This window comes from Carcharodon carcharias, chromosome 12, assembly GCF_017639515.1.
Source record: "Carcharodon carcharias isolate sCarCar2 chromosome 12, sCarCar2.pri, whole genome shotgun sequence".
Lineage (NCBI taxonomy): Eukaryota > Metazoa > Chordata > Chondrichthyes > Lamniformes > Lamnidae > Carcharodon > Carcharodon carcharias.
The window spans coordinates 56,864,397-56,877,628 of NC_054478.1; the positions used below are offsets into that span (position 1 = coordinate 56,864,397).

The window sequence follows — 13,232 nt, forward strand, 5'->3', positions numbered from 1 at the left end:
CTTAATAGGAGTTGACATTTCATTTTCCCAACAGCTGGTTCAAATTTAGACATTAACTCAGTGGTGTGTTTGTAGTGGGTTGGGCCTCAGGCCATCCTGTGGCGGGTTCCTATTTGTAATACATTTAGATTCCACGAATACTCATTATATTAAAACTTTTTGTAATTACATCCAGCCTTCATGATAAAGTCAGTGGCACACGAGAATCTTCTTTGAGGTGGTGTGCAACAGTTGGTTTTGTGCAGTTGTGTCTGAGGTCAGCAGTTTTCCTTGTCGAACTCTGGCACAAGTGAGGGAAGCAGGAAGATGGCAGCTGGCGTGGAGGCTCAGGTCTGGCAAGAGCGAGTCAGTGGTGAGGTGGGGGCTTGCTGTGGAGTGGGGTCGGGGGCATGGAGTAGTGAAGTGGGAAGGGCCTGGTGTCCTGGGGATGTTGGGAACAGTCAATCAAGGCAAGAGAATGAGGGACCGAAAGGGCAGTGTCAGTACTGTCCACATATGTGTCCATCACAGGATGTTTGCTGGCAGAGGGCCTTGAGTTTACTTGCAACACTTCAGTTATTCCCCTGAGAGTGATCTCAGGTAATGTCCTTTACAATGCGTTGAAGGGAGGGCCAGCTGAGCCTGCAGGTTCAGCAATATCCCACAGAATGGTGGGTACAACACTGGACACTAACATAAATAATCAATAAAGAATGAACAAAAGATACAACATCATTTCTTGTTAAGGCCATTGATGCAAGCAATAGCCAACCAGTGCTTAACTTGAACCTACAGCTGGCAGTGTAAGATAATAAAGCTAAATTAACTATCACTGTGCAGAACCAAACTTGAAGTAATTTTAAATGGGGAAGAAAAGAAGTTTTATAGAGGATAGTGATCGGGCCAGAGGGGAACATATGAGTTAGGAGCAGGAGTAGGCCACTTAGCCCTTCGAGCTTGCTCTGCCATTCAATAGATCATGGTTGATCTGACTGTAATCTCCTACCTACTCCTGATAATCCTTCACCCCCTTGTTTATCAAGAGTTGATCTACTTCTGCCTTGAAAACATTCAAAGACTCTGCTCCCACTGCCTTTTGAAGAAGGGTGTTCCAAAGACTCACAACCCTCTGAGAGAAAAAAAATTCTTCTCATCTCCTTTAAATGGGCGACGCCTTATTTTTAAACAGTGATCCCTAGCTCTAGATTCTCCCACAAGAGGAGACATCCTCCCCACATCCGCCCTATCAAGACCCCTCAAGATCTTATGTGCTTTAATCAAGTCGCCTCTTATTCTTCTGAGCTCCAGCAGATACAATCTTTTCTCGTAAGACAACCTGCCCATTCCTGGTATTCACTTATTAAGCCTTCTCTGAACTGCATGTAATGCATTTGCATCCTTCCTTAAATAAGGAGGCCAAAACTGAACACAGTACTCCAGATGTGATCTCACAAATGTCCTGTACAACTGAAGCATAACCTCCCTCCTTTTATATTCAATTCCCCTCACAATAAACGATAACTTTCTATTAGCTTTCCTAATTACTTGCTGTACCTGAATGCTAGCCTTTTGTGATTCATGCACTAGGACACCCAAATCCCTCTGCATCTCAGAGCTCTGCAATCTCTCACCATTTAAATAATATGCTTCTTTTTTATTCTTCCTGCCAAAGTGGACAAATTCACATTTTCCCAAATTATACTCCATTTGCCAGATCTTTGCTCACTTTCTTAACCTATCTATGTCCCCTTTTGTCCTCTTCATAACTTACTTTCCTACCTATCTTTCTATCATTAGCAAATTTAGCAGCCATACCATTTTTCCTTTCATCCAGGTCATTTATATCAATTGTAAAAGGTTGAGGCCCCAGCACTGATCCCTGTGGCACACCACTTGTTAAACCCAACAATCAGAAAAAGACCCAATTATGGCTACCCTCTGTTTCCTGTTAGCTAGCCAATCTTCTATCCACGCCAATATGTTACCCCCCTACACCATGAGCTTTTGTTTTCTGCAACATCTTTTGATGTGGCACATTATCAAATGCCTTCAGAAATCTAAGTACAGTACATCCACCTTTATCCACAGCACATATGACTCCTTCAAAGAACTCCAGTAAATTGGTTAAACATGATCTTTTCACAAAACCATGTTGACTCTGCCTGATTACCTTGAATTTTTCCAACTGCCCTGCCATAATATATTCAATGATAGCTTCTAACATTTTCCCTATGACAGCTAACTGGCCTGTAGTTTCCTGCTTTCTGTCTCCCTCCCTTTTTGAATAAAGGAGTTACATTTGCTATTTTCCAATCTAATGGCACCTTCCCGAATCAACTATCTCACTAGCCACTTCTTTTAAGACCCTAGGATGAAGTCCATCAGAACCTGGGGATTTGTCAGCCTGCAGCTCCAACAACTTGCTAAGTACCACTTTCCTGGTGATTGTAATTTTCCTGAGTTCCCCCTTCCCTTACAATTCTTGGGAGGTGATCACTTTTGCTGGAATATGCTCTATAAGTGCTGGCAATATTCTGCATCTTATGCAAATGACCATTGTTTGTCTGTGCTCATGCATCATACATATGAACAAAAGAGTTAGGAGCAGGAGTAAGCCATTTGGCCCTCAAGCCTGCTCTGACATTCAGTAAGATCATGGCTGATCTGGTTGTGTGCTCAACTTCACATTCTGCCTATCCCCGATATCCTTTGACTCCCTTGTTAGTCATGAATCTATCTACACCTGCCTTAAGAATATTCATTGACCCTGCCTCCACTGCTCTCTGGGAAGAGAGTTTCAAAAATTCATGACCTTCTGAGAGAAAACATTTCTCTCATCTCTGTCTTAAATGGGAGACCCCTTATTTTTAAACAGTGTCCCCTAGTTCCTGTCTCTCCCACAAGGGGAAACATCCTTTCAGCATCCACCCTGTCTAGTCTCCTCATGGTTTGTATATTTCAATAAGCTCACCTCTCATTCTTCTAACCATGAATGGACACAAGCCCAGCCTATCCAACCTTTCATCATAAGATAATCCTCCCATCCCATGACCTTGCGGCATCATAGCTGAGCCCAATCATGTCTGTACAGTCACATTAATGTTACCCATTAGGGATCACTGGAAAGCTGTCCTTGGTTGATTTTCACTTTTCTAGTCCGAAAACACTGAGGTAAATTGTTGCATCCCAATTGCTGCTATGGATGATTAAAGAACTCACTGAAAACCCAAGGTGGAAAGCGTGACCACCTGACTTGGAAATGTACTTTAGTCTGCAGGCCGCTGTAGGATTCTGGGTGATTCTTCTGTATCTGACAAAATCACTTTCTGAACCAATGAAGCAGCAATGGATATTTGTGATAAGAACAAAAATAAAAGCTGGAAAAAAACTCAGCAGGTCAAGCAGCATCTGTAGAGAGAAACGGTGCTAACGTTTTGCAGGTTGATGATTTTTCATCAGAACTAAAGAGATAGAAATGTTTTTTAGCCAGTGGAAGGGGGGAGGGGATAGGAAGAACAAAGGAGAAGATTTGTGAAAGGGTAGAGGGCAGGAGAGATTAAATAACAAAAGATTGTGGCAATGGACATCGTAAAGAAACAAAGCTTGTGTCCAAATGAGACGCTACCTAAAAACCATCTGAATGCAACATAAGGGGATTAAAAAATAAGAAAAACACAAAGAACAATCTGGACGCAGAGGCTATAATCTAAAGTTGTTGAACTCAATATTGAGTCTTGAAGACTTGTCCACCTTGCTGCCATACTGTGCTTTCTGTCCATGGTCTGCTACAGTGTTCCAATAAAGCTCAAAGCAAACTCAAGGAACAACACCTTATCATTCATCTCAGCACTCTATAGCCTTTAGGACTTATATTGAGTTCAACAACTTCAGATCAAACCTCTGCCTCCATTGTGTTCGATGTGTATTTTTTCTCTTTTTGTTTTGTTTGGTCTTGTTTTTCATCTTGTTTCCTTCTTTATCCCTTTCAAAAACTAACATGCATTGTTAATTTATTGCTGTTGCAAAACATTGCTGCCAAGTAATCAGCTTTGCTGAATTAAAAATTAATTTTATGCAAGTAAATACATTTACAAATCTCTACACCTCAAGTTGACTTACAACCTGAATTTAAATTTACCACTCAATTTCTGTTGCTTCTTTTTAACGTTGCTGGGCTTGTTTATTTGGATTTGATGGTACTGGTGGTTGGGAAGGTCTGTCTACAGCACTGATCTTTTATGGTGAATTGAAGGTTTGTCAGTTCTGTAGGAAGTTGATCATCAAGACTACTTGGGATGGAAACTGCTGGCTTGAGGGCTGCATATCACCTAACTGCAGGATCTCACTGAAGTGCCTCTAGTCTTTGAAAAATAGCAATTTGACATATTCCATGGTACATCATTTTTTAAAGGGGATGGTATGTTAGAGCAAAGGTTTTCCTTCCTGGCTTACATGTGGGCAACCAGTTTCACCATTTTATTGGTACTACCTTAAGAGAGGTATTCAATGAGGTGGAGGTTAAATAATGAAAAGGAAGGACCAATTACCAATAGTATGTTGGTATGGAATCATCAAATGATACTCTACTTTCTGTGCTCACATCCCCCACATTGTGAATTTAAGTATGGGCAATTAGGACAGAATTTTTTTCCAACCTTTATTTTAGAATTTTAGAGGGTTTTGCAAGTATCTTGATGGGCTTAGAATGTTTTAAAACACTACAATTTAATATTTAATGAGTTCCATTCTTTTATAGAAGATAAGGCCTTCCTCTGGTGGATGAGAAGGATACATTATAAACTGTGAGGAATCAGATAATTGTATCTTAAAGCAAGAAATATATTTTCCAATTATTTGAACAACTTGCACAATGCCATTTACTGGTTAATACTACAGGGAGAATAATGTCTATAAATCTAATATTTATCATTCAGCTTGGTTCATTTGGTTGCATTCTTACATCTGGATCAGTACATTATGGGCTCAAGCCTCTTTCCATGAATGCATTACCTAAACTGACACTGCAGGCTTCCTGTTTTATCAGAGCTGCTGCTGTCTTTCAGATGATTTGTTAAGATTGAATGCCCTTTCCACTAATTTATTTGAATGTTAAAGGTCTTGTACACTGTTGGAAGAAAAGTAGTTTCCTTCATATCCTGGGTGATATTAATTCCTCATTTAATAACATCAAAATAGATTAATTAGCCAATCTGAATAACAGTATGGACTCGAAATGTTAACTCTCTCCACAGATACTGCCAGACCTGTTGGATTTTTCCAACATTTCCTGTTTTTATTTTACATTATAATTAACCAATCATCTCTTTGTGTGATCTGGGCGTTTGCCCATGCAGTAACAACCATTGGCCTTGAAAATCATATCCTGTATGCAAAGTGCAAAGATGTGATCAGGTTAATATTTGTCAGAGTGGAACATAACCTTATAATTCATATGAACAGCAGTTAGAAACTTTTGAAACTGAGTTCTTAACTGAATAATATGCCACAATAGATTGAAAATCTAAAGACTTGTTTTTTAAATTTTAGACTGGAGAATGAAGCAGCATCTTTTCATGAAGACAAAAGGCATTTTGATCAAATCTAGGTGTTGACGTATATATCTTTACTGTTTGGCTGGATACTTCAGCATTTCCACAGTATGGAAGAAGACTGGGATCTGAAATGTAATTCAGAGGTGACAAATAAAGCAGTATTACTACTAAATGGTTCCTGTGGATCTAGAAGTACTGGGCAAGTGCAAGAACTTTTCCATGAAGCTGCACAGGTGAATTTGACTAACAGATGTATGTAGTTACTGTCCGTTGGGTAACTTTTTTGAGTACTTTCTGCCCTAGAGTTGTTTACATATTTTTTTAAAAACGCAGATTTAGGCCCAATTATTTTGAGCAATACCAGCATAGGGAAATTTTGCAATTCTGCATACAGCCTCATTTGCTGGGTGTATGGACTCGCAAAATTACCTTTGATTTTCTAAACTAGCTTAGAAATATATGTTCAGTATTATCATCTTTGTCTTTCTGATGGTGCACCCAAAGTGTATGTAGCAGCAATATTTTGATCCATACCAATTCTATGCATTATCAAAGTAATTTTTATGGTTTGTATCCATAAAGTCAATTAAATTGCTTAAGTTTTCATACAACATTGTTATCATTAAAAATTTTTGTCTCGAAAAGTTTGTTTAGTGCACCAACAGCCTGTGCACTTCATGCTACAAAAACATGAGAAAGAAATGAGCTGGCTAAAGTTATGCATCTTACCCAAATTAAGACAAAGCAGGAATAGGAGAGGGATCTGAACAAATTTCACCCAGGTCTGTATGTGCAAGGATAGAGATTCCAGTATTACCATGTTAAAAAGCAAGGTATACTGACTGGAAAACTGTGAATCCTACCTGGTTTTTCCAATATAATAAAACTAATTTTTGCTGCCAGTCACAGCTTTTGATGTTTCCTATGAAAAGGTTGAACTTTGGGATTTCTTGGAACTGACTGAAATTGGGGAATGTAGATTCAGGCCATAAACTTTAAGATATTCATCACTTTAGTCTACAAGGCCTTAGACATTCCCATGGTATATGTATGAGGATAGATGACTCCTCAGCTCCAACACGATCAATCTGATCTAACTTCCATGCTGTGTAAAGCAAGTGATATTTAAATTTGAAAGTGAACATGAGTTCTAAAAAGGCAGCATGTTGGGTTATATTGCAATATTCCTTTTGCATTAAAAATCATATAAACATAGGCTGGTATTTTCTGGCCCCCTCCTGCCGGCAGGGTCTTCTGGACCTTTCAATGGCTTGCCGCATTTTCTGGCCCCGGTCCTGCCCCCGCCACGGGGAGGCTGCAGAATTCTGTCCATAGACCTTAAAACTGATAATATGGTCATAATGTATTAATCCAATCTTAGAAATCATGAAGTGACAAATCTATTTTCTGTTTTATGGACAGTTGTACTGCAATCGTGCAAACACTGAGGAAGGAAAGTTTATGAAAAATAAAATATCACATATTATAAATTCAAAAAAAAATTTATCCTTTTCTTTGAACAAAGGTGGTCAAAAGTCCATGCCTTGAAGAAAAAGCATGGTCACACTCAATAGCTGTTTAATGCAGTTTGGTGTTAATACAACCATGTCAGCAGCTTACAGCAATTAAAATGTAACTCCATAAAATATGTTGTGAGCACAGTTACAAAGTGTTTACTTTATTACTAATTTATAATTAGATGTTAATAACTAAATTATATTTAATATCCTACTTTCACAATGTTATAAACTATTACAAAATTGCCATCTGCTGTAAACATCCTTCCATATTTCGATTCCCATGCACTGAATGTGTTGTTGGTATTTTATTATTGAGCTGATTCTGAGTTGAAAATAATGGGAATATATTCCACCTTCTGGTCCAAAATATGAATTGGATATGAACGTAATTAAAAAATAATAATTTAGATTACTATGAAGCCTTGAACTCAGGTTAGAAAATTATATATTCAAACTCCTCCTTTTGTTAGCAATCTTTTTCATATAGCAAAAAGCTAGTTATTTGATCCAATGTATGAAGGCCTTGAGATAACCAGAGCTACCAAGATTAACTTGAACGGTTTCCATACAAATCTTTTGTCTTTTAGAATCATTACATTATCTACTAGGACACTAATTATAAAATTATGATAATGCACCAAACAGGTATCCCAGTCCCATGCTAAGCCCTGGTGGAAAGTTAAGATTTTTGTTTGGGAACCAGTGCTATTTGGAACATGGGATGGAGTATTCACAACTTGTATGATCAACATCTTTGGAGTGGTTCTCTTCCTGCGGACCGGGTGGCTTGTGGTAAGTTTATGTTTATTTTCTACAATTTTTACAGCTATGTTGGTTTCAAGAAGCTGACTTTTGAATTGAGAGGTTTTAATTTTGTCTGATAGTGGATTGCTTAATCAGTTTGTGTAAAATTCCTAAATGTGCTAACTTTGCATTTCTTAATCCATTAAAAATAAATGGATTTGCAACCGCATTTAAAAAGTGCACAATGGAACTTTACAGGTACTTTAACTAGTATGAGAGCAGAAGAAATAAACCCCAAAGTGTTTAAAAAGCTACTGACAGAAACTTGTTACAGATAGGAAGTTAAAAAAAAATCGGTTGAATAGCTTGTTAAATTTTGATAACTTGATGGAGACTGACACATAATTTTATGCTAACAAATTGTTAGACTATTTTATCTCAAGTTTAGATGGTTCGGCATAATTTTTCACTTGTATAAAGTTGCAAAGTAAACTGACTTTCACAAACATGATTATATTTTATATATTCAGTTTTTCATTTTGCTTTGTCTCCATATTTGATGTGGAATATTTTAAGCAGCTGGTAAACAATAGGAATGGTGAACATTTAATTTTGCTCTACATTAGAATCATAACTTAAAAATGGAACAGGCATTGTGAACCAAGAAATTAAAGATTAGAGCAAAACTTAATACCACTTGTACAGATTCCTGGTACTCTAAAGATTGGTTTAATTATTTCAGTAATCAGGGCAATTGAGGTAATAACTGTTTCTAATTCATGGCCAGGATTTTCCATGCATCGGGTGGGCTTGGCGAGAGCAGGCACGGGTGTTTTGTGGAGCTGACTGCCGCCTGTGATTGACTCAGCACTGCGATTTCACACGGCTGGGCCAATTAAGGCCCGCCCAGCGTGGACCACAAGTGGTAGCTCTGACCTGTGCAGGTGGGGGGAGGAGGGAGAGTCGGGTCTAGCACCAAAGAGTGCTTCAATCTCCCTGATGCATGGAGCTGCCTCAGGAAGATTGAAACGCTTTTTAAAGACATTGGACAGAATTTTGACCTTAATGGGCGGGTGGGCCCCACTGGCTTGGCGGCAGGCGGGCAGCTGATTGCCGCCACCGAAACGGGCCCCGCCGCCATTTTAAGTGGGTGGGCCGCCCGACGGGAAGCGCTGTGCGCTTCCTGTGCGGGCGGGGAGGGATTCCCCAACTGTCAAAGTGCGCTCTTAAGTGCATGCGCCTGAGACTAAGTGCTGCCTCAGGGAGATCGGTGAAAGGTTTATAAATTTCAAAAATAGCAAAATAAAAAAATTATTAACATATCCCCCTCATGTGACAATGTCACACAAGATGGGACATGTTAGTAAAAAGCACAGAAACTTTATTAAACTTTTTAAAACAGACATGAAACCTCATCCCGCCAGTGGATGAGGTTTCATGTTTTTTCAGAAGCCCACCTGGGTTCCTGGCCTGCCTGCCAACCTTAAATGGGGCGGGATGACGTTGGGGGTTCCTGCCAACGTCATCCCGCGTCATTTTTGCGTCGGCGAGCGGGCCCCGCCTCCAGCTCACCAACAGAAAAATTCTGCCCATTGTTAAAAACACTAAAAATTTAATGAAACATATCTGTGTCACACGAGATAGGACATGTTTTTATTTTCAAAATAAAGTTTTTATATAATCAGTATTAGCTTTAGGAAACCTCATCCCGCTCATGGGTGATGTTTCCTAAAAAACGCAAAGGTCGTTTGGCCTTGTCGCCTTCCCGCTAACCGTTAGATTGGACAGGCAGCGTAAGCTTGGACTTAATTAGTACGTTGATGGCCTTTCAATTATCAGTGGGTGTGCCTACCAAACGAAATAGCGTGAGACAGTGCGTTGATGTCGGGACGCACGCCCGATGTCATCGCGCGTCATTTTACGTTCCGGTGTGTCGGTCCCGCCCCTACACGCCAAATACAAAATTCTGCCACATGTATTAGCTTTAAATGGTGGGCAATTAGACAGTTTGCCATTATAAGGAATTTCAACTGGTGCCTGCTGTCTACAAATGCACGTACTAAAGAACTTGAAGGAGCCTGACAAACATTATTTTGTATTTGTATAGTACCAATAATGTAGAAATTGTCCTAAAGGCTTTCACAGGAGCAGAATCAGGCAAAAATTCACATGAAGCCAAAAAAGGAGCTTTTAGAAGGGATTAGTAAATGCTTGGCCAAAGATTTAGACTTTACGAGCATCTTGAAGGAAGAGAGAAAAATATAGAGACAAATAGATAGGGAATTCCAGATCTTAGGGCTTAAATGACTGAAAGCATGACTGCCAATGGTGTAGAAATTAGATTGCGGAATGCATAATAGGCCAGAGCTGGGTGGCATCAGCTTACATGCAGAACTTGGTGTTATGTCTTTGAATGATGCTATCAAAGGGAAACATTTGGATGAGCATTAGGAGGGGAGCAAGGATAGGTGTTTAGCAGCTTCCAAAGCTAACAGTGTGGAAGTAAGGAGAAACGTTGCAGGAGAGTCTCTGGTTATGACTGGATAGATAAGAGTTGAACAAAGTAAAGGCAGTCTCACTTGGTTGAGATCAAGATTATGAAGGATGGAGAGAGACAGTGTATTTGTGGACAAGAGGATGGGAATGATCTGGCAGCAGCAGCTGATCAGATGGTTCTCAGTGACAAAAAAAACCCATGAGTTCCGCTCACTTGTTAAAGTAACATTTGAATCTTTAGCACCGCTTTTTGACTTTTGTCAAGTGTGAAGGGGGATAGTAGTAAAAATCTGAAATATATTAATTTAGTACTTCCCCTGTTAATATAATAATGGAGTTTTTATATCCAATATTCAATTATTTATCCTTGCAGTTTTTAATGAAAAGGCAAGATGTCTGAATGGTTGCTTCGCATCCTCTTTAGTTTCTGTTGTATGAAGGATGAAAGTTGATGGCTTCAGTAATCTTGGAATTAAACATTTTGGTTTGCTTTGCTAGTTTTAATGAATCCCCACATAATTCAGATACCATGACCATAGTTCTTTGGTATGTATTTAACATAATGTGATATCCTTTCAATTGCTTTGCTGAACATCAGCGTGTAAATGCAATAAATATTAAATATAGTTGTTTAAAATATACTTCCTATAGCCAAAGTCTCTGACATGTAATATGAACCTGAATTTCTTTAAATTGCGCTAAAAATTAAGCCATGGATTATTATATGTTAATTACTATGGCTTTAAAATAGGCAAAGTTTTGAGCTCGGTGGACGCGCCCAACCCAGCTGAGTGTAAAATGACGCGCAATGATGTCAGACGAGCATCTCGACGTCATCGTATAGTCCAGCAATATTTTGTTCGGCAGGTGCGCGCCAGACAATTAAAAGGCCTAATAAGGCCATTAAAAAGATAAGTAAATTCAAATTTAGGCTGCCCGTCCAACCTTATGGTTGACAGGCAGGCGAAAACGGCAAGCGGTCTTTGCACTTTTTATGAAACCTCATGCCACTCACATTCCATGCTGGGCGGGCCTTAATTGGCCTGTCCACATAAAATCACGGTGCGATGCTGATCGCGGGTGGTGGGCGGCTTCCCGACCATCCCTGCCCACCCCCGCCCCCGCCGAGCACCCCCGCCAAGGGCAAAATCCTGCCCTATATGTCTGACAGACAGAAAGATTGAACCAGCTAGGTCTCTTTTCTGTAGAACAGATAAAGGTGACCTGATAGAGATCTTTAAGATTATGAAAGGATTTGATAGGGCAGATGTATAGAATATGTTTCCACTTGTGGGCAAGAGCAGAACCAGAGGCCATAAATGTAAGGTAGTCGCTAATAAATCTGATCGGAATTTCTGGAGAAATCTCATTTACTGAGTAACTAGGATATGAAACTCGCTACCTCAAGAAGCAATTAAGACGAATGGCACAGATGCATTTCAGGGAAAGTTACATAAACAATGAGGAAGAAAGGAATAGAGGGATAATTGATGGGATTAGATAAAGTAGGGCGGAGGAGGCTTGTGTGGAGCAGAAACACTGGCATGTACCTAGTGGGCCAAATAGCCTGTATCTGTGCGAGTGGGATGAGGTTTCCTAAAGCAAAGAAACATTAAATAAAAACTTTATTTTTGAATAAAAATCCTGTCACAGCTCATGTGCCTCTGTCACATGAACTGGGACATGTTTTTAAGAGACAATCTCTTTAAAAAACAAATCAAGAAATTTGGTCTAAAAATCATGGGTTGCTTTTTCAAAAACAAATGAACGTATATTGACAGGTGGTTTATAAATCTAATTAGTGGCTTATTTAATCTCTAACAGTCAGAGCTCTTTACAAAAACTATATGACTGCATCTAAAAATGCTTTACAAAGGATGTTCAGAAATATTTCCACATGTGTTAAAGAAGGACCTGCCCTCCCCAACAGTCGCTATTGCCTGAGACAGCTGGAATGATACCTAGCCCATGGGCTCCAGCTTAAAGCATTAACAATACACTTACCTACAGTGCAGTAACAATTATCACATCAAAATATGACAGCTGAAGTTAATACAAACATATGATTAAAGCTAACAATGTACCTACAGCACAGGGACTGCAGTGGTTCAAGAAGGCACTCACCACCACTATCTTCTCAAGGGCAAGTAGAGATGGGTGATAAATGCTGGCTTAGCCAGCAATGCCCATATCCTGTTAATGAATTAAAAAAAATAAAGATCCTTGTCTGACTATATATATTTTATATGTGTATTATATATACCTATATGTATATATTATATATACATTGCCCAAAATGTAAAGATTTCAATGATCAGGTTAATGATCATTTTAAATCATCATTTTAATTTGCAATAGCTTGGAACAATTTAATATAACAAATGGATGTGGTCATGCAGAATAATGGGTACTTAGTGAACAGTCCAGTTCTGCTGGTCTTTTAGCGCCAATTGAAAGTTTGAAATTCTACAGTACTCTTTATGCGGGGACAAACCTCAAAGTGATTTGAATTGAAGAGTACAGAACAGTGAATGCTAAGCAGGAGGGGAAGGTTTAAAAATAAAGAGTAGGTTGGAAAGTGAAAGGCACAAGTGAAAGAGAAACATGTTTTAGGGGGTTTTTTTTAATTAGAAAGATTGGAGAGAACTGAATAGAGAGGGCAGGACTGTAGTAACCAAATGAGGGGCCAACAATAGTGAGGGACAAAAAAACAGTAAGAATTTTTGTGTTAGTGGATTGGAGGGAGCATGTAGGAATTTGAAAATTTCTAGGGCTGTTGTAGGGCCCGTGTCCAAAGAGAGAAAGGTGATGTTACAACTCTGACCACACCCCACGTCACCCAGTTCAGTGTCTTTAATCTTAATAATTAATACTTAACTTTTTTTAAAAAATGGCAGTCGCAACTTTGGGACCTCACAGAGATGTGCTCTGTAACCAAGTC

The 13,232-nt window shown here is 39.2% G+C and overlaps 1 protein-coding gene across 12 annotated transcripts in view; it reads left to right on the plus strand.

Annotated features, from left to right (window-relative positions):
• slc12a8 (solute carrier family 12 member 8) overlaps nt 1-13,232 on the plus strand; it is a 170,660-nt gene that overhangs the window by 26,954 nt on the left and 130,474 nt on the right. For all 12 annotated transcript variants that reach the window (XM_041201661.1, XM_041201665.1, XM_041201663.1 and 9 more), the window contains 2 exons: nt 5,527-5,764; nt 7,697-7,843. In XM_041201661.1, the coding sequence (XP_041057595.1) occupies nt 5,639-5,764; nt 7,697-7,843 (273 nt within the window). In that variant the 5' untranslated portion in view covers nt 5,527-5,638. The remainder of the gene's footprint in view (nt 1-5,526; nt 5,765-7,696; nt 7,844-13,232) is intronic.